The sequence below is a fragment of the Mercenaria mercenaria genome, chromosome 17 (assembly GCF_021730395.1).
Source record: "Mercenaria mercenaria strain notata chromosome 17, MADL_Memer_1, whole genome shotgun sequence".
In the NCBI taxonomy this organism is placed as follows: domain Eukaryota; kingdom Metazoa; phylum Mollusca; class Bivalvia; order Venerida; family Veneridae; genus Mercenaria; species Mercenaria mercenaria.
Genome location: NC_069377.1, coordinates 16554852 through 16581301, shown reverse-complemented (window position 1 = coordinate 16581301; position 26450 = coordinate 16554852). Strand labels below are relative to the sequence as shown.

At 36.4% G+C, this 26450-nt stretch overlaps 1 protein-coding gene across 1 annotated transcript in view; it reads left to right on the top strand.

Annotated features, from left to right (window-relative positions):
- Nucleotides 1-26450, top strand: part of LOC123535932 (synaptojanin-1-like) — a 100012-nt gene that overhangs the window by 6067 nt on the left and 67495 nt on the right. The window contains exons 2-10 of the mRNA XM_053529198.1: nucleotides 5283-5372; nucleotides 11039-11306; nucleotides 13613-13838; nucleotides 15906-15989; nucleotides 19536-19694; nucleotides 20306-20475; nucleotides 22598-22679; nucleotides 23250-23405; nucleotides 24994-25150. Of these exons, the coding sequence (XP_053385173.1) occupies nucleotides 5283-5372; nucleotides 11039-11306; nucleotides 13613-13838; nucleotides 15906-15989; nucleotides 19536-19694; nucleotides 20306-20475; nucleotides 22598-22679; nucleotides 23250-23405; nucleotides 24994-25150 (1392 nt within the window). The remainder of the gene's footprint in view (nucleotides 1-5282; nucleotides 5373-11038; nucleotides 11307-13612; nucleotides 13839-15905; nucleotides 15990-19535; nucleotides 19695-20305; nucleotides 20476-22597; nucleotides 22680-23249; nucleotides 23406-24993; nucleotides 25151-26450) is intronic.

Below are 26450 nucleotides of genomic sequence, written 5' to 3'. Positions count from 1 at the left end.
GTACAAGTTTGGTATTGTTTTTGAAAAAAAAAATCTAAAATTTGTTACATAAAACAGGCGCCAACATAAAAGGAACAAAAGATAAAATGATATCACATTTATGCCTGGTGCAAACTGTTAATCAGTAACGATGATCCCTCGCTGTCAATTATGCATTGCAATTTTCTTGTTAATTGGACCATTTTTGACATGTATCACATTTACACCTGTTGCAAACTGTTAATCCGTAACGATAGCCCCTGCCAATTATGCATAGCCTTTTTCTTGTTATTTGGACATCTTTTGATATACGATAAACAAACACGACAGAACAAACGGTTTTATTCTGAAATATTCCAGATAAACTATACTTTGATTTTCATATTCGAATATTCGGCCGATTTTCGAATATTTGAATCTTCCGCCGATTTTCGAATATTTGAATATCCGAATATTCGTTCCCATCCCTAGTTTCCGGACAATAACTTCAGAACGCTTGGGACTAGGATCACAAAACTTAATAGGGAGGTTGGTCATGACCAGCAGATGACATGTAATGATTTTGAGTTCTAAAGGTCAAAGGTCAGAGTGACCCAGAACTTTTAAACCTTTTTCGGACAATAACTTGAGAACGCTTGGGCCGAGGATCTTGAAACTTCATAGGGAGGTTGATCATGACCAGCAAATGACCTCTATTGATTTTGAGGTCAGTAGGTCAAAGGTCAAGTAAGTTCAGCTTTGACAGTGGCTTAGTTCTGTGACTAGGCCATATTGTGGGGGTATAATTCGTCACTCCTGTGACAACTCTAGTTTATACTGAAAAACTAGGATTTATAATTTTCGAAAATCCAAAGTAAGTAGCAAATTCATTACTGATCGGAAAAAGGTTTTTGACTTTGAATAGTCTATTTTAATCACCAATTTGCAAATGAAATTTATTCATTTATTTTTTTGTGCTGAAATTGTTGATATCATTGAACAGTTACTTCGGACTTCGGAGCAAACAAGTTACTAACTTAATCCGAGAAAAATGCATGTACTTTTTTATTATCGGTAATTAGTGCCTTTTTAGCTCACCTGTCACAAAGTGACAAGGTGAGCTTTTGTGATTGCGCGGTGTCCGTCGTCCGTCCGTAAACTTTTGCTTGTGACCACTCTAGAGGTCACATTTTTCATGGGATCTTTATGAAAGTTGGTCAGAATGTTCACCTTGATGATATCAAGGTCAAGTTCGAAACTGGGTCACATGCCTTCATAAACTAGGTCAGTAGGTCTAAAAATAGAAAAATCTTGTGACCTCTCTAGAGGCCATAATTTTCATGGGATCTTCATGAAAATTGGTCAGAATGTTTGACTTGATGATATCTAGGTCAAGTTCGAAACTGGGTCACCTGCGGTCAAAAACTAGGTCAGTAGGTCTAAAAATAGAAAAACCTTGTGACCTCTCTAGATACCATATATTTCACAAGATCGTCATGAATATTGGTCAGAACGTTCACCTTGATGATATCTAGGTCAAGTTCTAAACTGGGTCACGTGCCATCAAAAACTACGTCAGTAGGTCAAATAATAGAAAAACCTTGTGACCTCTCTAAAGGCCATTTTTTTCATGGGATCTGTATGAAAGTTGGTCTGAATGTTCATCTTGATGATATCTAGATCAAGTTCGAAACTGGGTCACGTGTGGTCAAAAACTAGGTCAGTAGGTCTAAAAATAGAAAAACCTTGTGACCTTTCTAGAGGCCATATATTTCACAAGATCTTCATGAAAATTGGTCAGAATGTTCACCTTGATGATATCTAGGTCAAGTTCGAAACTGGGTCACGTGCCGTCAAAAACTAGGTCAGTAGGTCAAATAATAGAAAAACCTTGTGACCTCTCTAAAGGCCATATTTTCCATTGGATCTGTATGAAAGTTGGTCTGAATGTTCATCTTGATGATATCTAGGTCAAGTTCGAAACTGGGTCACGTGCAGTCAAAAACTAGGTCAGTAGGTCTAAAAATAGAAAAACCTTGTGACCTCTCTAGAGGCCATATATTTCATGAAATCTTCATGAAAATTTGTCAGAATGTTCACCTTGATGATATCTAGGTCAAGTTTGAAACTGGGTCACGTGCCTTAAAAAACTACGTCAATAGGTCAAATAATAGAAAAACATTGTGACCTCTCTAGAGACCATATTTTTCAATGGATCTGTATGAAAATTGGTCAGAATTTTTATCTTGATAATATCTAGGTCAAGTGCAAAACTGGGTCACATGAGCTCAAAAACTAGGTCACTATGTCAAATAATAGAAAAAACGACGTCATACTCAAAACTGGATCATGTGGGAAGAGGTGAGCGATTCAGGACCATTATGGTCCTCTTGTTTAACATGTGACGGTATACATTTATAGATGGTCTCTTTATCAAACATGATGCTTTAGGAGGCTGTCAATCATCAAGAGTTAAACCGCTTTGATTAGTTAAGGAGCGGAGCTAATCACACCATTAACTGAAGTTACGTCATAGTGTACTGTATTTATTTTGTCGTCCTTCGAAAATTTCGGAGATGTACATAAAAATGGCGGAATCTGTATTAAAAGTGTACACAATTGAAATATATTGAATATTAGGGGTTTTAAAGTGAAATTCACTCGACTGGTCGGGTGTGAAGGTTGGATTTTATACTCGACCGATCTGCAAATCACGTGACTCGGGTTTCAGGATGGCGATTTAAGTTGAAGTCTGTCTTCGCAGCTTGCCCGTCGGGCAACTCAACAGTCAGTTTTACTTGGCCATCATGGTTTTTTACTTGCCAGGGCAGGCGGGCAGGCGACTATTTCGAACACTGCTCGCCCGATCGGTCGAGTATACAGCGAGGTCTACTCTTCCTATCCAGACTAACTCGCCAATGTGAGCGGGCGAGTGGAATTTTATACCCCTGGTTTGTGCTACCTGTTTTTAGCTCACCTGTCACATAGTGACAAGGTGAGCTTTTGTGATCACCCGTCGTCCGTGCGTCCGTCCGTTCGTCAACAATTTCTTGTCTGCACGATAGTGGTCTCATTTATGATTTTATTTTAACCAAACTTGCACACAACTTGTATCACCATAAGATCTTGGTCCCTTTCTTGAACTGGCGAGATTCCATTATGGGTTCCAGAGTTATGGCCCCTGAAAGGGCCAAAATTAGCTATTTTGACCTTGTCTGCACAATAGCAGCTTTATTTATGATTTTATTTTTACCAAACTGGCACACCACTTGTATCACCATAAGATCTTGGTTCCTTTCTTGAACTGGCGAGATTCCGTTATGGGTTCCAGAGTTATGGCCCCTGAAAGGGCAAGAATTAGCTATTTTGACCTTGTCTGCACAATAGCAGCTTCATTTATGATTTGATTTTAACCAAACTTGCACACAACTTGTATCACTATAAGATCTTGGTTCCTTTCTTGAACTGGTGAGATTCCGTTATGGGTTCCAGAGTAATGTCCCCTGAAAGGGCCAGAATTAGCTATTTTGACCTTGTCTGCACAATAGCAGCTTCATTTATGATTTGAATTTATTCAAACTTGCATAAAACTTGTGTCGCCATAAGATCTCAGTTCCTTTGTTAAACCGGCCAGATCCCATTATGGGTTCCAGAGTTATGGCCCCTGAAAGGGCCAAAATTAGCTATTTTGACCTTGTCTGCACAATAGCAGCTTCATTTAGGATTTGATTTTAACCAAACTTGCATACAACTTGTATCACCACAAGATCTTGGTTTCTTTCTTGAACTGGCCAGATTCCATCATGGGTTCCAGAGTTATGGCCCCTTAAAGGTCCAAAATTGGCTATTTTGGCTTTTGCAGCCATATAGAGACTTCATTTATGGTTTTATTTGATACAAACTTCCAAAATATCTTCAACAACAATAAATCTTGGATTTCATGACAAATCAGATCCAATCGTAGGTTCCAGAGTTATTTTATATCTGATTACCTCCCCTGATTGTAATCAAAATGGATTTATATCAGTTAGTACTTATAGGACTTATTTGAAATTTCATTATTGTCATTAGTTGGACTGAGCCAATCAGGGTAGATAACTATGGACTGATTTCATGTCAAATTACCTCCCTTTATTTCAAATTAAAATGGGTATATCTCCGTAACTAATGAAGATACTGATCTGAAATTTTATTTATGTCAACAGATTTATTTGGCAGATCCTTCTTTTGTTCACTTACAATAATTTTCTTTTTAATTACTTCCCTTTTACGTTACTATAAATAGCTTATTTTTAGTAACTTTTTTATTATTGGCCCTAGGGAAAAACCGAGACCACTTTTCTGTGGTACAACACGGATGGTACCTCCATTTTTTAGGTGTATTTTGACATATCTGTACCTTGTAAGAATTTTTTTTTCTTTTTGGTTAAATTTCTTCCCTTTGTTGTTCCTGTCCTTTGGACTTAGATATTTTTTCTGAGGACCTTCTTGTCCTCAAGTGTAATGATAACAGGTGAGCGATATAGGGCCATCATGGCCCTCTTGTTTACTTGTGTGGGTATGTGTTTCTCTTAGAAGATAATGTTTGTATTATGGTTTAAAGATGCAATTTTCTGATACTACATAACCTTCCATTTATATTTATTTCAACTGAATTTGGGGATTTTTTGCCTTTTCAGATGGGGACAGATTTTGTTTGCTTCAGTCAGTTTATGAAAAAAATCCCTGACATTGTATGTTTATTTTGACTTATACAGAGGTGGACAAGTTTATTATAAGCCCAAAGGGATGTATTATGTTATACCACCCAGTGTATATCAGTCTGTTAGCAATTTTGTGTCCACTCTGTAACTCTTGAATCCCTTGAAGGATTTCAAAGAAACTTGATGCAAATGTTCACCACATCAGGTCAATGTGCAGAGCGCTTGTTCTGGATAGCTTGCTTCAAGGTCAGGGTCACACTTGGGGGTCAAAAGTCATATGGGTGTGTTTCACGTCCATTCTGTAACTCTTGATCCCATTGAAGGATTTCAAAGAAACTTGACACAAATGTTCACCACTTCAAGACAATGTGCAGAGCACATGTTCAGGATGGCTTGCTTCAAGGTCAATAGTCATATGAGTGTGTTTCCTGTCCGCTCTGTAACTCTCGAACTGCTTGAAGGATTGTAACAAAAACTTGGCACAAATGTTCACCACATCGAGATGGGCATATATTGCTCCACATTGCGGTGTTCTTGTCTTTTGTTACAGACATATGCTGCTAAAGACATTGTAAGAGACATAAAAACTAAATTAAAATAATATGTTTATACTGTTTGCAGCATCTGCTGAAACTGAAACAATTAAGAAGCAGTATACAAAGATTCTTGATGCATATGGTTGTCTCGGAGTGCTCAGTCTGAATGTTGGAGGTAAGTGGTATCCAAGTGCTCAGTCTGAATGTTGGAGGTAAATGGTATCTAAGTGCTCAGTCTGAATGTTGGAGGTAAGTGGTCTCCAAGCGCTCAGTCTAGTGCTCAGTCTGATTGTTGGAGGTAAGTGGTCTCCAAGTGTCTGAATGTTGGAGGTAAATTGTCTCCAAGTGTTCAGTCTTAAATGTTGGAGGTAACTGATCTCCATGTGTTCAGTCTGAATGTTGGTGGTAAGTGGTCTCCAAGTGCTCAGTCTTAATGTTGCAGGTAAGTGGTCTCCAAGTGTTCAGTCTGAATGTTGGCATAAGTGGTCTCTAAGTGTTTAGTCCTTATGTTCGAGGTAAGTGGTCTCCAAGTGCTCAGTCTTAATGTTGGCAGTAAGTGGTCTCCAAGTGTTTGGTCCTAATGTTGGCAGTAAGTGGTCTCCAAGTGTTCAGTCCTAATGTTGGAGGTAAGTGGTCTCCAAGTGCTCAGTCCTAATGTTGGAGGTAAGTGGTCTGCAAGTGCTCAGTCTGAATGTTGGCAGTAAGTGGTCTCCAAGTGTTCAGTCCTAATGTTGGCAGTAAGTGGTCTCCAAGTGTTCAGTCTGAATGTTGGAGGTAAGTGATCTCCAAGTGCTCAGTCTGAATGTTGGAGGTAAGTGTGGAGGTAAGTGGTCTCCAAGTGCTCAGTTTCTAGGGTGGAGACAACTAGAGTTCAGCAGGTAAAAAGATCTACTGTACTGTGATGTACAATCTGGTTAGATATTCAATTTTTTCATTAAATTTCAGTTTGTTTCTTTGTAATGAAAGATTGATAAAGACAGAAATAACTTGGTGTTTGAACAAAACTGATAAAGAAACATAATATTGTTAACATAGCTCACACCATTTTTGTTGAACCTGCTTGCAGTTAGCTCAGTATAGTCATCACTTGATGTAACTTGGCATGAATGTTCACCTTTATGAGACGGAGTGTCATGCGCAAGAACCAGGTCCCTAGGCCTAAGGTCAAGGTCGCACTTAGAGGCCAAAGGTCAGATACAAGAATGACGTTGTCTGGAAGCATGTCTTCTTCATGAATAAGGGGATTTTGATGTAACTTGGCACATATGTTCAACTCCATGAGGCAACCTTATTTTTAGAATTACTTCCCTTTGTTTTTACTATAAATAGCTTATATTGTAACTTTTTTATTACTGGCCATCTGTAAAAATTGAGACCACTTTTCTGTGGTACAACATGCATGTTACATCCAATTTTTAGGTGTATTTTGACCTATCTCTACCTGGTCAGGAGTTTTATATGGACTTATATATATATATATTTTTAGCTCGACTATTCGAAGAATAAGTAGAGCTATCCTACTCACCACGGCGTCGGCATCACACCCTGGTTAAGTTTTTCGTACCAGTCCACATTTTGACAAAGTCTTTTGAGATAAAGCTTTGAAACTTTCAACACTTGTTTACCATCACCATGTCCAGTTGTAGGCAAGAGTACATAACTCCATCAAGCATTTTGGTTGAAGTATTGCCCCTTTTTGACTTAGATATCTTGGTTAAGTTATTTGTACCAGTCCACATTTTGACAAAGTCTTTTGAGATAAAGCTTTGAAACTTTCAACACTTGTTTACCATCACAATGTCCAGTTGTAGGCAAGAGTACATAACTCCATGAAGCATTTTGACTGAATTATGGCCCCTTTTGACTTAGAAATCTTGGTTAAGTTTTTCGTACCAGTTTATATTTTGTGTAAATTGTTTGACATATGGCTTTGAAACTTTTATATCTTGTTCAGTATAAAGTCTCTATCAATAGGCAAGAGTACGTAACTCTCTCGTCTTCTTTGGCTGAATTATGGCCCTTTGTGAACTTAGAAATTGGTTCTGTTTTGTGTATGTCCATGTTTTGTCAAGACTATTTGACATATGGCTTTAAAACTTTAAACATTTGTTTATCATTATGATTTCCATCTGTAGGCAAGAGTACATAACTCTGACAACTATTTTGACTGAATTATGGACTTTGAAATTTGTTCAGTTTTTCTTACAAGTCAGCGTTTTGTCAAAACTATTTGAACTGTGGCTTTGAAACTTTTAACACTAGTTTATCAACATGATTTCCATCTGTAGGCAAGAGTACATAACTCTGTCAACTATTTTGACTGAATTATGGCCCTTTTTAGCTCGACTATTCGAAGAATAAGTAGAGCTATCCTACTCACCACGGCGTCGGCGTCGGCGTCACACCCTGGTTAAGTTTTTCGTACCAGTCCACATTTTGACAAAGTCTTTTGAGATAAAGCTTTGAAACTTTCAACAATTGTTTACCATCACCATGTCCAGTTATAGGCAAGAGTACATAACTCTGTCAAGCATTTTGACTTAGAAATCTTGGTTAAGTTTTTCGTACAAGTTCATATTTTGACAAAGTCTTTTGAGATAAAGCTTTGAAACTTTCAACACTTGTTTACCATCACCATGTCCAGTTATAGGCAAGAGTACATAACTCTGTCAAGCATTTTGACTGAATTATGGCCCCTTTTGACTTAGAAATCTTGGTTAAGTTTTTCGTACCAGTTCATATTTTGACAAAGTCTTTGGAGATAAAGCTTTGAAACTTTCAACACTTGTTTACCATCACCATGTACAGTTGTAGGCAAGAGTACATAACTCCATCAAGCATTTTGACTGAATTATGGCCCCTTTTTGACTTAGAAATCTTGGTTAAGTTTTTCGTACCAGTCCACATTTTGACAAAGTCTTTTGAGATAAAGCTTTGAAACTTTCAACACTTGTTTACCATCACAATATCCAGTTGTAGGCAAGAGTACATAACTCCATCAAGCATTTTGACTGAATTATGGCCGCTTTTGACTTAGAAATCTTGGTTAAGTTTTTCGTACCAGTTTATATTTTGTGTAAAGTGTTTGACATATGGCTTTGAAACTTTTATATCTTGTTCAGTATAATAGTCTCTATCAATAGGCAAGAGTACGTAACTTTCTCCTCTTTTTTGGCTGAATTATGGCCCTTTTTGAACTTGGAAACTGGTTCTGTTTTGTATATGTCCATGTTTTGTCAAGACTATTTGACATATGTCTTTTAAACTTTAAACACTTGTTTATCATTATGATTTCCATCTCTAGGCAAGAGTACATAACTCTGACAACTATTTTGACTGAATTATGGCCCTTTTTGGACTTTCAAATTTGTTCAGTTTTTCTTACAAGTCAGCGTTTTGTCAAAACTATTTGAACTGTGGCTTTGAAACTTTTAACGCTAGTTTATCAACATGATTTCCATCTGTAGGCAAGAATACATAACTCTGTCAACTATTTTGACTGAATAATGGCCCCTTTTGGACTTGGAAATTAGTTAAATTTTTCATATAAGTCCATGTTTTGCCTAACATATAACTTAACATATTTGCCATCATGGTCACACATTGCCATTTAGTGCAAGACTAATCGAAATCCACAAATACAGGAACATTTTTTGTTTAATCCATTTTTTGTTTAGTCTGAAAATCTGTGGAAATATTTTGACCCCATTCTTCAATCAATTCTTCGAATAGTCGAGCGTGCTGTCATCCGACAGCTCTTGTTGGTCTTGGAAATTAGTTAAATTTTTCATGTAAGTCCATGTTTTTCCTAACATATAACTTAACATATTTGCCATCATGGTCACACTTTGCCATTTAGTGCAAGACTAATCGAAATCCACAAATACAGGAACATTTTTTGTTTAATTCATTTTTAGCTCACCTGAGCAATGCTCAGGTGAGTTTTTCTGATCGCCCGATGTCCGGCGTCCGTCGTCTGTCGTCTGTCAACATTTAGCTTGTGTATGCGATAGAGGCTGTATTTTTCAATTAATCTTCATTAATATTTGTCAGAATGATAACCTTGATGAAATCTAGGCCGAGTTGGAAAATGGGTCATCTCGGGTCAAAAACTAGGTCACTAGGTCAAATCAAAGAAAAACCTTGTGTATGCGATAGAGGCTGTATTTTTCATTTAATCTTCATGAACATTGGTCAGAATGATAACTTTGATGAAATCTAGGCCGAGTTCGAAAATGGGTCATCTCGGGTCAAAAACTAGGTCACTAGGTCAAATCAAAGAAAAACCTTGTGTATGCGATAGAGGCGGTATTTTTCAATTAATCTTCATGAATATTGGTCAGAATCATAACCTTGATGAAATCTAAGCCGAGTTCGAAAATGGGTCATCTCGGGTCAAAAACTAGGTCACTAGGTCAAATCAAAGAAAAACCTTGTGTATGCGATAGAGGCTGTATTTTTCAATTGATCTTCATGAATTTTGGTCAGAATGATTGCCTTGATGAAATCTAGGCCGAGTTCGAAAATGGGTCATCTCGGGTCAAAAACTAGGTCACTAGGTCAAATCAAAGAAAAACCTTGTGTATGCGATAGAGGCGGTATTTTTCAATTGATCTTCATGAATTTTGGTCAGAAGTTCTTGATGAAATCTAGCCGATTCGAAATGGTCATCTGGCAAAAACTAGTATAGGTCAATCAGAAACCTTGTGTAGATAGAGGTATTTTTAGTGATCTCATGAATTGTCATGATTCTGGAATCTAAAATTTGAAAGTCATTGGGGTCAAAAACTAGGTCCAGTCAAATCAAAGAAAAACCTTGTGTATGCAGTAGAGGCTGTATTTTTCAACTGATCTTCATGAAATTTAGCCAGAATGATTACCTTGATAAAATCTAGGCCGTGTTTGAAAATGGGTCATCTCGGTACAAAAACTAGGTCACTAGGTCAAATCGAAGAAAAACATTGTGTATGCAATAGAGGATGTATTTTTCAATTGATCTGTATGAAATTTGGTCAGAATGATTGTCTTGATGAAATCTAGGTGGATTTTGAATATGGGTTATCTGAGGTCAAAAACTAGGTCACTAGATCAAATTAAAGAAAAATCTTGTGTATGCGATAGAGACTGTTTTTTTCAATTGATTTTTATGAAATTTGGTCAGGTTGATTGCCTTAATGAAATCTAGGTCGAATTTGAATATGGGTCATCTGAGGTCAAAAACTAGGTCACTTGGTCAAATCAAAGAAAAAACTTCTGTATGTGATAGAGGCTGTATTTTTCAGTTGATCTTCATGAATTTTGGTCAGAATGATTGCCTTGATAAAATCTAGGTCGAGTTTGAACATGGGTCATCTAGGGTCAAAAACTACGTCATATCTAAGAAAATGCTTGTTTTATCGCAAGAGACCAATTTTTTGGTCCAATCTTAATGAAAATTGGTCAGAATACTTGTTTCCTTGAAATCACTAGTTCAAACATGTTTTACACTGTTATGGAGTTTTTCTTAGGTGAGCGACCTAGGGCCATCTTGGCCCTCTTGTTTTGTTTAGTCTGAAAATCTATGGAAATATTTTGACCCCATTCTTCAATCAATTCTTCGAAAAGTCGAGCGCGCTGTCATCCGACAGCTCTTGTTTTGTAATTGGTCAAAAAATTCCTTATGCAAATACAGGTGCTAGTGTAAATCAGTTCTGACACCGCCAAATAGTATAATAAATGTTACTTTTTCAGACAGCTGGCGGGCTCGACATTCTGCCTGTGGGCATGCAGAATGTATTTCTAGTGTATATTTAAGTGTAAGTAATATTTGCACTTTCTGATTCTGATATCTATTTTTTCCAGGGGAAGACAATGTTTTGTACCTAGTTCTAGTAACAGGCTGTGTTTCAGTGGGAAAAATTAGTGACTCTGAGATATTTTGTATAACTGCTACTCAGTTTGTCTCGCTGCAAAATCGACCAAATGATGAAGAAAGAATTGTGGGTGTAAGAAATCTGTTCAATTCACGGACTTTTTATTTTTCGTGGTCATCATCTGGAAATCAGTGGGATCTTACTTTGTGTGCACAAAGGAAACTACAGGAGCATGACACTGATAACAGATTCTTTTGGTGAGTAGAAAGAGATTTCACGGTTGCCACCTACTTGAAAAAAGTCAAAGAAATTTGATTTTTTCCATGTCAGTGAATTTTCAGAGAATTCTAAAACTGGTCAGTGAAATTTGAAACTTTAGAGCAGTCATTGAAAAATAAGGTTCTTGAACTCTATATAAAATGCAGTGACTGTGGCAGTCTTCAAGCAGTATTAATGTTTGTGTACTATGTCTTTTTTATAGAACTGTAGATAATGACACATTATTGTGTTTTAATTTGAATGAAATGCCATTTGAAACCTTGAAGATAGAAAAGCTTTGCAACCATTGCCTCCTAGAGATTGGGCTGCTGTAAAGGAGGAGGCCAGCAGAATTGGGTAGTGATGTGGGCAGTGAAAAACATGATTTGGTGAGGGAAAAGTCAGAGAATTTTATTTCTGTTGGCAAACCAGTAATGAAGATATAGAAATTTAAAAACAGATCAAAGCCTTTCAAACAGAAAGAAACATTTGTCAAGTATCCAAAATTATATTATAAATAACAGTGTATTCTGAGAAAACTGAACATCTGTCCAAAACTAAGAAATGTCTCAATCACAGATACATATATCCTTCTTTATTTCAATGTAACAAATCTGATAAAGATGAAATTTTAGAATTCCGAATTCTGAACAACACTTTCGGTCCCTAAGTACATAATTGCACTGTTATTGTATTTTAAATACCGAGCGATTATCAGATATGGCCATTGACTGCATTAATGACATGACAGATAAAAGGTATTTTTGCATTTTGTTTCTCTTTTTTAAGCCCCTTCAATTAGAATATGAACTGTATGTTCACAGGTATGTTGTCTACTCTTATGACATTAAACAAATCAAAATACATTTATTGAAAATGAAGTTAGATCTGTGAAAACCAAACTAGATTTGCAGTCCACAAGCTGTTCAGTTTTCTCAGATACATTGTACTATTATTTAGATTGATATTTATGGGTATGATAGAATGTACAGCTCTATTTCTTCTGTGTATATTTCTGTTGCATGCTTACAACTGAATTTCTGTTATGTTATGTCATATTTCTGTTGCGTGCTTACAGATGAATTTCTGCTATGTTATGTCATATTTCTATTGCATGCTTACAGCTGAATTTCTTCTGTGTATATTTCTGATGCATGCTTACAGCTGAATTTCTTCTGTGTATATTTCTGTTGCATGCTTACAGCTGAATTTCTGCTATGTTATGTCATGTTTCTATTGCATGCTTACAGCTGAATTTCTTCTGTGTATATTTCTGTTGCATGCTTACAGCTGAATTTCTGCTATGTTATGTCATATTTCTATTGCATGCTTACAGCTGAATTTCTTCTGTGTATATTTCTGATGCATGCTTACAGCTGAATTTCTGCTATGTTATGTCATGTTTCTATTGCATGCTTACAGCTGAATTACTTCTGTGTATATTTCTGTTGCATGCTTACAGCTGAATTTCTGCTATGTTATGTCATATATCTATTGCATGCTTACAGCTGAATTTCTTCTGTGTATATTTCTGTTGCATGCTTACAGCTGAATTTCTGCTCTGTTATGTCATATTTCTATTGCATGCTTACAGATGAATTTCTATGTTATGTCATATTTCTATTGCATGCTTACAGCTGAATTACTTCTGTGTATATTTCTGTTGCATGCTTACAGCTGAATTTCTGCTATGTTATGTCATATATCTATTGCATGCTTACAGCTGAATTTCTTCTGTGTATATTTCTGTTGCATGCTTACAGCTGAATTTCTGCTATGTTATGTCATATATCTATTGCATGCTTACAGCTGAATTTCTTCTGTGTATATTTCTGTTGCATGCTTACAGCTGAATTTCTGCTATGTTATGTCATATTTCTATTGCATGCTTACAGCTGAATTTCTGCTATGTTATGTCATATTTTTATTGCATACTTACAGCTGAATTTCTTCTATGTTATATCATATTTCTATTGCATGCTTACAGCTGAATTTACAACTGAATTTCTGCTATGTTTAAAATGTCATACTTACAGCTGAATTTCTTGTATGTTATATCATATTTCTGTTGCGCTTGCAGCTGAATTATTTCTTTGTTATGTCATATTTTTATTGCATGCCTGCAGCTGAATTTCTTGTGTTATGTCGTATTTCTGTTGCATGTTTGCAGTTGAATTTCCTCTGTGTTAAGTCAATTTTCTGTTGCATGCTTTTGGCTGAATTTCATGTGTCATAAATTTGTATTCATAAAAGACAGATATGTTTCATGTATGTTTTCCACAGTTTTAAATCAAACCTCTTTCAGGAATCGATCTCTTCATGTACACTTCCAAAGATTTGGTATTGATTGTTCAACATGGCTTTTCAAGGCTATATGTGGTGGTGTAGAGATTCGAACAGTTTATGCGGCTCATCGGCAGGCCAAGGCATGTCTTATATCTCGTCTTAGTTGTGAGAGGGCTGGTACCAGATTCAACGTAAGAGGAACAAATGATGACGGACATGTTGCAAACTTCTGTGAAACTGAACAAGTAAGTCTATGACTATGTGTTATGTAAATATTGTATTGTCAAGTTGATCAAAGTGCATTGAGCTGGAAAAAGAAATCATCATTGAAATGATATTTGTTCCCGTGTTAAAAGTCCCATAAGGCTTTACATTTTATGTTGAAAAATAATAAAACACCTGTCCAAATAGGTGTTATGCAAAAATATTTGGTTAGAAAACCATTACTTCTAATACTGCACTTGAGACTGTACAGCTAGAGCTACAAAGGGAGGTAATCTAAGACAACAGGTTCAATAAAATCTTCTGCTATATTCATCAATATTCAAACCTTTGTTAGACATTATAGAAAACTATTATCATACATAGGATTTAACACATGGTTCGCACAGGTCCTTGAAAGTCCTTGAATTTGATCCTAAGTCCTTGAAAGTCCTTGATTTTTTTCTTCCAAAAATCACCTGAAAAAGTACTTGAATTTTGAAAAAAAAGGTAGAAAAGTCCTTAAATTTTGCTAAAAACGGGGGTGCAATCGTATTGTAGGGGAAAAATACAAAAAATAAATAATAAATAAGTCAAAACGAGCGAAAAAACAGTGTAAAATAAAAATACATGCACACCCACGGAGGGAACGCTAGTTGAACACCGTTTCGGTACGGAAGTTAGATATAGAATAGCGATTTTCACAACATTAAATATTATGCGCAAGGTCATTGTAGCGTGACTATCAACAACAACAATGAGTGGCCCAAAAAATAAATGTAGTTTCGCCAATAAATGGCTTACACAGGATGATTATTCATCGTGGTTAAAGAAGTTTAAGTCAGACAAGCATAAGTGTATGTGATAAACTCATTGATGTCGGAACTATGGCAGAAAGTGCGTTGAAATCACACGCCAAAACAAGAAGTGAAGTCCCTTGAGGACAAATTGAAAACTACAAATGTAGTCTTGAGAGCTTGAAAGACTTATAAGAAACATGTACTAAGTATGTTTACAGGCAAATATAGCTCATAAAAGGTAATCCCATTGAAGATCTCATAAAGGTTAAGATATGCTATTGTAGCTTATGGAAAATAAAACTGTTCTGTGACTTTTCTTCTGTCATAATGCCTTATGAAGAGCCTAAATGGTTTTGTAATTTAAGATTTAAAGCGATTAAAATAGTCCTTGAAAATCCATAAAAAGTCCTTAAAAAGTCCTTGAAAAGTCCTTGAATTTTTTTTGCCAAGTCCTGTATGAACCATGTAACAGGAAACTAACATATTTTATGTTAATAACGAAATATGTGGCTGCCACGTTTTAAACAAAAAGCATTTTGAGCCTCAGTCGTGATAAGATCATGATACATTGTATCTCAGTTGAAATTGTTTTACTGTTTTTGAGGATTTTGGATTCTTGTGGAATGCCAGGATTAGTTGTTTAGTGTCAAGGAATAGTCTCAGGTTATTTTGCTTATCTCCCTTGAGTTATTGCAATATCTCTGTAGAGCATAAAAGGAAGAAACAATCAAAATAGGTCAAATTTAATAATTATTTATTCAGTTGAATTTACCTGTCTTTTCAAGTATTTCCATGTCTAGCAATGATAACTTACAAAAAAGCAGTGAATGAAGCTTAATACTTTCATTTTGTAAACTTATATGATCATATAAGCCCGAAGTTTATAGTTGAAAATTGTTGACAATTACATTTTAGTATCAATGTTAACACAATTATAATGTTTGTGATTATAAACAGTTCTGTGTGTTAGGTTTAGAATATCACACTAAGAACATATAAGAACAGTATAAATGTTTACTACCGCAAAAAAAGGCAGTCTGTAGTTCGACTATTGGGAGAATAGGTAGAGCAGTTTGCTTCAATTTTCATAGATGAATAAGCTTGATGTGCAGATGACCATAAAGGGAAGAACTTCTGCTGCGACTTTTTTTCTACAGTTATTGGCCTTTTGATGTTTTTGCTTTATAGAATACAGAGAAAAATCTTGTGTGTCCAACTCCTGAAACACTATTGAAAGGAAATTCTTGAAAGTTTCCACAGATGGAGACCCTTGATATGAAGAATTAAATTTGTTTATAATTGGCTTTTCAGGTAATATTTTTAGAGGACCAAATAGCATCATTTCTGCAGACTCGGGGATCAGTTCCTCTATTCTGGGAGCAGCCAGGCATTCAGGTAAACTGGTTTGTTGATACTATAGTTTATCAAACAGGACTTCTTTTAGGTTTGAATACTCAGTTTCAGGCAAGTTGTTAGTCCCCTAGAAAACCAGTTTCAGGCAAGTTGTTAGTCCCCTAGAAAACCAGTTTCAGGCAAGTTGTTAGTCCCCTAGGAAACCTGTTTCAGGCAAGTTATTAGTCCCCTAGAAAACCAGTTTCAGGCAAGTTGTTAGTCCCCTAGAAAACCAGTTTCAGGCAAGCTGTTAGTCCCCTAGGAAACCAGTTTCAGACAAGTTGTTAGTCCCCTAGAAAACCAGTTTCAGGGACTATAAGATTGTCATTTTCAGTCCGTCCGTCAGTCTGTTATTCCGAGCAAACAAGAGAACATTTGTTGGGTACTGAGGACAGTAGGTAATGGGTTAATTATGTCTCCCACCACACAGTGGTGTGGGAGACATATTGATTTACTCCTGTCTGTCTATGTGTCTGTCTGTCTGTCACAAAGCTTGTCCACACTCTAAGTCAAACATTTCTCATCCGATCTTCACCAAACTTGAACAAAATGTGTTTGACCATGAGACTTCAGCCAAGTTTGATAACTAGCCAAATCAGTCCAGGCATTTTGGAGTTACGGCCCTTGAATTACCAAAAATCGGCCTTTTTACTCTTGTCTGCACTCTAAGTTGAACATTTCTCATCCAATCTTCATCAAACTTGAACAAAATGTGTTTGACTATGAGACCTTGGCCAAGTTCGATAACTAGCCAAATCTGTCCAGGCATTTTGGAGTTATGGCCCTTGAATCACCAAAAAATTGGCCTTTTTGCTGTAAGTCGAACATTTCTTATCCGATCTTCACCAAACTTGAACAAAATATGTTTGACCATAAGACCTTGGCCAGGTTCTATAACTAGCCAAATCGGTTCAGACATTTTGGAGTTACAGCCCTTGAATTACTGAAAAATCGGCCTTTTTGCTCTTGTCTGCACTCTAAGTCAAACATTTCTCATCCGATCTTCACCAAACTTGAACAAAATGTGTTTGACCATGAGACTTCAGCCAAGTTCGATAACTAGCCAAATCGGTCCAGGCATTTTGGAGTTACGGCCCTTGAATTACCAAAAATCGGCCTTTTTACTCTTGTCTGCACTCTAAGTTGAACATTTCTCATCCAATCTTCATCAAACTTGAACAAAATGTGTTTGACTATGAGACCTTGGCCAAGTTCGATAACTAGCCAAATCTGTCCAGGCATTTTGGAGTTATGGCCCTTGAATCACCAAAAAATTGGCCTTTTTGCTGTAAGTCGAACATTTCTTATCAGATCTTCACCAAACTTGAACAAAATATGTTTGACCATAAGACCTTGGCCAGGTTCTATAACTAGCCAAATCGGTCCAGGCATTTTGGAGTTCTGGCCCTTGAATTGTAGTGAGTAAACAGTATATAAAGACTGACTTGCTATTTAGATGATTAGGCAGTTGTGGGAGACATTCGCTTTTCTCAAAAGCAGCTCTAGTTCTATTCATTCTGTACTGCTTATTGGGTACTTATATTTTCTGTTGCTTAATGGGTACTTTTTAACAAAAGAGATACCAAATAAAGGTCAGTTTGTAAAAACATTGGCCGTCCGCAATTTCATATTCAGTCCATGACTCTGTCATTAATCAAGGGATTTTAATATTACTTGGCAAAATGTTCCCCATGATGAGACAACGTGTCTTGTGCAAAACCTGGATCCTAGCTTAAAGATCAACTCAAGGTTAAACTTGGAGGTAAACAGGGCTTTTTTCCTGTCTGTTCTGTAACTCAACAATCCGTGAAGGGATTTTAATATAGGCACAAATGTACCCCATAATAAGATGATGATGATCTAGTCCCATTTCAGAGTAAGATATATCTTTGATGATGATGGTAAAAAGTTAAAAAAAACTCAAAAGGTAGAATTATGGAAGAAAAATGCCAGATTCTTTACAGAATATATGCATTCAAAATGTGATTTTTATAGAAAGTAAAAAAACATTTATTTTCGTATATGCAGCATTGGTGTAATGATGTCAAAGGTGGCTCTATCTGCAACTATTGCAATGCTTACTGTGATGTCATTCTCAAAAACATAAAAAATATCAAAAACTACATTTAATTCAGCTGAACCTTTTTTCTTACAGTAGAAATGAAAATGGACTCTACCTGTGATATTCTTTTATTTAAAGATATTTTAAACTAAATCAGGAACTATATTTAAGGAGAATTACAGTTTAACATGTGCAATAATATATGTTTTGGCTGTTCTGTCTATATGTTGTGAAGAAGATATCATGGCATTTATTTCTGTTTTCTCATGGAACAAAAACAAACTTGGCTAGTTTCGATAAAAAATGTTAATATAAAAATTAAATGATTTTTGTGTGCATTTAGATTGGTATAAAACATATAGGAACTACAAAACTTCTTGTAAGAATTAAAGTCATGGATTTGCATGAAGTCCTAGTGTGGTTTGTACCTGTGTAAATGCACAAGAAATAACATATAGTCCTTAATATCCCAGTTTTCAAACAGATAATGAGATTTTGTCCCAGGCTGTTGCTGACAGAAATATTTGCCTCGAAAATGTATGTTTAGATGTTAAGAAAGCTCTCCTGACTTTCAACAGAAACAAGTACACAAGAAATAAGTATTTCCCTTCAATCAGTGTTAGGCTGCTCTTCTAGCATACAGTGTTTTATAAATAATAGAAGAAAAAAGTTTATAAGGAAACACTGTATTTTATGCATTCATTCATTAAAAGTAAAAAACAACATAATAAATGATATCATTTATAGCACAAGTCACCCTATACCCTGGGGTATAAGAATTTTATCTAGTACCAATGAAAACAGTGAAAAACTCTTGTCTGGTATTTAAAAAAGAAATATCTGTATATTTTTAAAAGTCTTAAATTAATACAATTAAAGTTAATTTGTATGCAATATGTTAAGTAAGTCTAAAAAAATAATGTTCAGCACAATATCGGCCTGTTTCTTTTCTATCTGTTTTACAGTTGCAAATTTTACATATAAACTGCCTGTAATTTTCTGAATCAGAGTTTCATATTCTGCTTACAATAACTGACATAAAAGTGTTTTCTGATTTTGAAAAAAAAAATCAAACAATCTTGTGAAAAGTTTCTTTAAAATCAGTCTGGTAAAGTGTACTGTTCTAGCTTTTATTTAAGGTACTGGCTTTCATTTAAGGTTCTAGCTTTCATTTAAGGTACCAGCTTACATTTAAGGTACCAGCTTACATTTAAGGTACCAGTTTACATTTAACGTTCTAGCTTTCACAAGGGTCTAGCTTTCATTTAAAGGCCTAGCTTTCATTTAAGGCTTTAGCTTTCATTCAAGTTTTTAGATTCAGAGTTAAACACTGGTTAACAATGGAATGGAATTCATGCACTTGGTGAAATAATGATAAAATATAAACAAACCCTATACAAATTGGAACAATTTCTCCTGAACTGTACTTCATTATCATATATTAAATGGAAACCTGGTACTAGTTTTCTCTCATGTTCAATGCTCAGGTTGGATCTCACAAAGTAAAGATGTCAAGAGGCTATGAGACAAGTGCCCCAGCATTTGAAAGACACCTGGGTGCAATTAAGCAACAATATGGTGAACAAGTGATTGTCAATCTGCTTGGTAGGAAGGAAGGGGAACATATGCTCAGTCAGGCATTTTTGGTAAAGATTTGTCTTACAATTAGAACAGTTTCAAATGTTTATATGTATTGATACACCAGTATTCATGAATTAAATGAACTAAAAAGCATTGTCTTTCAAAGAGGTCATATATACCGTAATATCTGGCTTGACTATTGAAATTTTATTACCACTCTTTCCTCGTCATCATCTGCATCTGCATCACTAGAGCAGGTTTCTCAGACACGATTTCAGAATTTACACACGTCTTTGGCATCATGAGATGACCTCCAAGGTGATGTAAGGTATTGAGTGACAAGGAATCATAACTCTGTGTGGTCTCAGTTTGGAATTATCTCCCTTTTTTGAAAATGTAAGGTATCGACTTGATACTTTACATATTCATAGAGATCAGTGAGAGGGAGTGCAGTGTTAAAGAACTACAACTCTTGCTGACCACATTTCTCCTTTACACAACCTCCTTGACTGAAAAGCCCTTTATGCTACAGTAATTTCTGCGCACTGTCTTCAGACAACTACAGATTGGCTTAGAAAGGATTGATGGGCTGTAAGGATTTGTAGCCTAACTATTGCTGATGTTTGAATTTAGAGTAATTGCTATTTTGAGACTCAAATGATTTTATGGATAACAGGCTCACCACAAAGCATCAAGATTTGCTCTAGACATTCCGTTGATAATGTTTGACTACCATTACGAGTGTCGCGGAGGAAACCTGAAAAATCTGGAGAAACTGAGGCAACAGCTCGCCAAATACATTGACAAGTTTGAGTACTTTCATAGTGATAATGGAGAAGTGAAAAGGTAACAGACATTTCTTAAGCATATTAATTGCTTTCTTATTAGCAGTAAAAACAAATTTATCATGCAGATGATTTTATTAGCTTGACTGTTCAAAAAATAGTCTAGCTATTCTACGCAACCTGGCATCACGTCAGCATCACACCTTGGTTAAAGTTCTGCATGCAAGTACTTCTAGCTATCATTTAAAGGTATATAGCTTTGAAACTTATTTTTATGCCCCCAGCATCTACTGATGCGGGAGGCATATAGTGATTGTCCTGTCCATCCGTTCATTCGTTTGTCTGTTCGTCCGTCCGTACAAGGTTAACCAAATGGGACTGTTTGTCTAGCATCAATACCTCTAACAAGAATGACTTGATACTAATGCAGATGTAACCTGTGACCATTCCTCATCTTCAGACATCACCTGACCTCAGTGTGACCTTGACCTTGACTTCATTTTGGACTTAGGTTGCTTTATATGGGCCATCTCTTGGTTAACCAAATGGGACCGTTTCGTCTAGCATCAATACCCCTTACTAGAATGACTTGATACTAATGCAGATGTAACTTGTGACCATTCCTCATCTTTCGACATCACCTGACCTCAGTTTGACTTTGACCTTGACCTCATTTTGGACTTAGGTTGCTTTATATGGGCTATCTCTTGGTTAACCAAATGGGACCGTTTCGTCTAGCATTAGTACCCCTTACTAGAATGACTTGATACTAATGCAGATGTAACCTGTGACCATTCCTCATCTTCAGACATCACCTGACCTCAGTTTTACCTTGAACTTGACCTCGTTTTGGACTTATGTTGCTATGTATCGACAAGGTTACCAACCTCACTGGGTCAAGTCCAGTTACTCTGGTATGCATTTTGGCAAAATTTTGCTCCCTTTTGAACATAGAAAAGCTTGGTTAAATTTTTGCATACAAGTTACTATCTCCAAAACTGATGCAGAAACTGGATTGAAACTCTATAGATATTTTAACATTTTTAACAGGTACCATAATATTCCTGCTTCTGGGATAACAATTTGAATAGTCCAGCATTGGCTGTCTTACGGACAGCTATTGTTTATATATGAAAACTGCTCAAGATATTTCACTGTAAATTGGTTATTTAATGGTGACATTTTTTATGTTCATCTGCCAAAGAAAATACAACTTCTTCTAAAGATGAAAGTAAAGATGATTTTTTGATGTGAGAAGTTGTCCAAAATCCTGCAGAAAAAGGATGGTACAGATTTACTGACCTGCAGCTTTCATGTAGTTTATGGAAGTTCAATCAACGATAAACATAGGTATACGTTGGAACAAAACCGACTTTCATTCAGACATTTACCTGTGGTTTGTTTATGACTTGCTTATCAAAATAAAAGTAGATACTAAAAATAGACTTTTGATGTAGCGTCACAAGCCAAGCGCACTATTCTGCGGCTGTTATTTGATTTTTTCGGCACCACTCTGCAATGTTTATACACTAGCATTTATTTTTACTGACATGTAGTATACTACTATTACTTTGGGACTATTAGATATTATAAATTAATTGCTAGATTTGTGTCCGATGCATTATTACCCGATTCACATTACACGTTTCTCGGCATGCGTAAGTTCAACAGCTTGTAACTTTAGATGCAGACGCCCATTCAGTTTGCAAAAAACGTTCTGATGAAAGTCTTGTTTTGACACTTGATTTTGTTCCAGATTTCTGTCAGTCAGACCAGAGATATGGCCCTTGATTGTCAAAAAAATGCATATAGGGCATTATGTCACATACAAGTTTGTGTCACATGTATCACATGAAGTGTTTGATTAGAGTCATAAAACAGAAGGGGATTTTATACAGCTTGTGAAGTAGTGCACCTGGTATTTTCTTTGGGATGTCATTCAACCAGACCAGAGTTGTAGTCTTCACTTAGTGAAAAATACAGTTGAAATGCTTAAAAGTTTGTGTTGCATATTACTTAAAAATATTTCACCTAGTCATGAAACCATGTACATTGATTGGAGTGGTGGGGGGGGGGGGGGGGCACCTGTGTCCTATGGACACACTTCCAGTTTCTTACTGAAATACGGAAAGTATTATGATTAACAAGTTTATACTTTACCAACCAACATTTTATTATACCAGGTACCAGACAGGTACAGTGAGAACAAACTGCCTTGATTGTTTGGACAGGACAAATGCTACACAGTGTATGATAGGTCTTCAGGTATGTTGTTATACACTGTTTTGATACCATACATTTGACTGGTACGCTCGGCATTTAGAGCACAAGCCGTGCTATGAGGAGGTTTAAGGTTGGAATCCCAGCCAAGTTGTACCGGCACATTCTGTGCGATGATTTACAAAAATGCTTCAAATGTCATTTGTCTACCATTTGCCTGGTTCATGTGAGGAAGTTACTGTGTTGTTGCTGAGAACTGGTTAATACTGGTTAGAAATCCAGGAAAACTGGTAATGTTAAACAACCAACATACATGATTTAAATGCTGTTGAAAAAATTGTTAAAACTCAGCAAAACTAAATTTCTTAACACATCTGTCAGACAGGCACAGTAAGAGCATTTGTTCAGGATAAATGCTTCACAGTGTATGTTAAACTTGAAGTTCTCATTATTAGGAAAGTGAAGTAAATAATTATAATGACATTGTCTAGAACAGTGAGAACTGCAGGTTGCTTCATACAATAGGAAAATATTTAGGAATTTGTTTCATCAGGTGTTACCTTGCTTATAACTTCCCAATTACTCTTCCTTCAAATTTTCACATTTTTTTTTCAGATTTTACTGAAGCAGCTAGAAAGTCTAGAACTATCAGGCAAGCCCCAGATGGTCTCACGTTTCACTGAGATATATAAACAGATCTGGGTATTAAATGGTGACCATATCAGCATGATCTATGCAGGGACAGGTGCTCTAGGAGGGGGACGCTCAAAGGTTTGTCTTACACAGTTCTTCATGACCTAGTTGACAAGGTTATTATCCTTCAGTTATTTACCACTTTTGCTTTTGGTAACATTCTTCTGAGGAAGCCTTCTTACTGTGTTTACTAAGAATTTTCTGAAAGTATATTTAAGTATGTGCATAAATATACAAGATGAATTAGGGCAGCATTATGTGTCATTTCCTTTTTGGGTCACTTGATCAAAGGTCAAGAACACAGGGGTGAGAACATGGAAAACCGTTTCAGGTCTTATTATAACTTAGGTACCATTTGACCTAGAACATTGAAACTTCATGGAATGATTGGACAGTCTGAGAAGATGATCCCTAATGTATTTCAGTCAATAATCCAACCAGCAGTCTCTTTGATTTTCGCTCCTGTCCCCTATTGACTTCTTGCCCATTACTACTATGCTTTGGAGGAGACATTTATTTTTTCTGCAGAAACATCTTCTAGTTACATTCAATTTTAACATTGAATAGCATTATTGTTAATCTTTGTATGCATTTGCTAGTACAGTGCAACCTCTGTAGAGCAACACCCTTTGGGAGATACAAATATTGACTATTATGTAGAGGTTGCTGTTCTGGAGAGGTAAAGATAGTATATTTCAGCTTAGGGAAATTTTGATGGTGATGTCATAGAGAGGTTTTTGCTCAAGAGAGGGCTGTACTGCATCTTTATAGCAAAATATATAGGAAACAAATACTTTACAATTGATGATTTGATGAAATGGACCACTTACCTTTTTGATCTCCTCTGAAACTTTAATGCCGTTCTATTTACAGACTTGAATTTCCAATACTTTGTTTTACCGATTTGAATATATACAAAAAAGCATAATTAATGTTAATCTTCATCAGTACCTGGCAATAGCAGTTTAGTAAGCTTGTCATAAAAAGATTATATGGTTAAAGCTCCCCCAATCAAATTATTCTAAACACTTGCCTACTTAAACTGAGTGCGCCATCCAGCTGGCTTACGGAAGGTCGGTGGTTCTACCCAGGTGCCCGCTCGTGATGAAATTGTGCACGGAGGGGCACCTGGGGTCTTCCTCCACCATTAAAGCTGGAAAGTCGCCATATGACCTAAAATTGTGTCGGTGCGACAATAAACCCAACAAAATAAATAAATAAATAAACTGAGTGCTTACCAGGTATAGAGCCCAGCTGCTGATTGTGGCATTCATTACATTATTTCTTGCAATGATCTAGAATGTTGTTGATAGATATGAGCCGTGCCATGAGAAAACTAACATAGTGGGTATGCGACCAGCAAGGATCCAGACCAGCCTGCGCATCCGCGCAGTCTGGTCAGGATCCATGCTGTTCGCTAACGGGTTCTCTAATTGTAATAGGCTTTGAAAGCGAACAGCATGGATCCTGACCAGACTGCGCGGATGCGCAGGCTGGTCTGGATCCTTGCTGGTCGCATACCCACTGTGTTGGTTTTCTCATGGCACGGCTCATTTGTACAAAAAGACAGTGTAAACCATAGTTTTAGCTGCTTCTACATGGTGACATCTAATTGCTGATGAACAGTTTTAATGTGCACCAGACAGTTATTTCATTTTTCTCATAGACCTCAGATGCAGCAAGATCAGCCTCACGTACAATACAGAACAACTTCCTTGACAACACCAAACAGGAAGCTATTGATATTCTGTTGCTAGGGAGCACGTTGAGAGGAGAGTTAGCAGACAAAGCACGGGCATTGCTTACCACAAAGAGAATGAATGGTATATCTTATTCTCATTTCTTCCTTAAAATGTCTGTGTTAGTTTTGTCTACAGTAACGTAAAAGGTCAAACTGTAGATTGAATAGCATCAGTTAGCTACACATCCTGTATCAGTATCACACATGGCTGTCGGACCCGACAGTCTGAGCCAGTAAACCTAAAAAAAAGCCTCTAATGGTTCAGGTCACTTATTAGTCTCTTGCTGGTTGACTGGAAGGGACTATAGGAATGCCTTCTGTCCGTCCATCTTTCCGTCCATATTTCTGTCTGTCTGTCTGTCTGCAATTCTGGATTCTGCAATTACTCAAAAAGTATTCAAGCTAGGTTCATAAAAATTGGTATGTGAACATGACCTTTGACCTAATGACCCCAAAAACTATTGGAGCCATCTATTATATAAGCCCAATCATGCCACAAAGTTAGAAGGTTCTAGGTCAGGTGGTTATCAAGTCCATTCACTCTACCGACAGACAGATTGATCGACACGATTTATAGGTGCAAAGCAATATACACAAGCTTCTTTGAAGGGGGCATAATAAATCATATCTTCATCAGCATTCAGATACCAGTTGGTTAAATTAATAACAGCCTTGACAGATAAACTCAAAATTGTAACATATTTTTAGCTCGACTATTGAAGAAGGAGGGCTATTGCATTCGATCCGGGGTCAGTGTCCATTTCTGTATTGGTTAAAGTTGTTAGCTCACCTTAGCACAAAGTGCTCAAAGTAAGCTATTTTGATCGCCCTGTGTCTGTTGTCTTACATCATCAACAATTCAACTCTACAGGTCACATTTTCGGCCCAGTCTGAAAGAAACTTGGAAGCCATCTTCATAAAACTTTGTCAGAATGTTTATCACTTTTAAATCTAAGACAAGTTTGAAACTGGGTTACCTGAGGTCAAAAAATAGGTCACTAGGTCAAATCATAGAAAAACCTTATTAACATTCTAGAGGCCACATTTTCTACTTGATTATTTTAAATATTTGTCAGAATATCTGTCTACATGAAATAGGACAAGTTCAAAATTGGATTACCTCAGGTCAAAAACTAGGTCACTAGGTAAAATAATAGAAAAACCTTGTTTACACACTAAAGGCCTAATTTTTAGCTCACCTGTCACATAGTGACAAGGTGAGCTTTTGTGATCACCCTTCGTCCGTCGTCTGTCGACAGTCCGTCCCTGCGTCTGTCAACAATTTCTTGTCTGCACGATAGTGGTTTCATTTATGATTTTATTTTAACCAAACTTGCACACAACTTGTATCACCATAAGATCTTGGTTCCTTTCTTGAACTG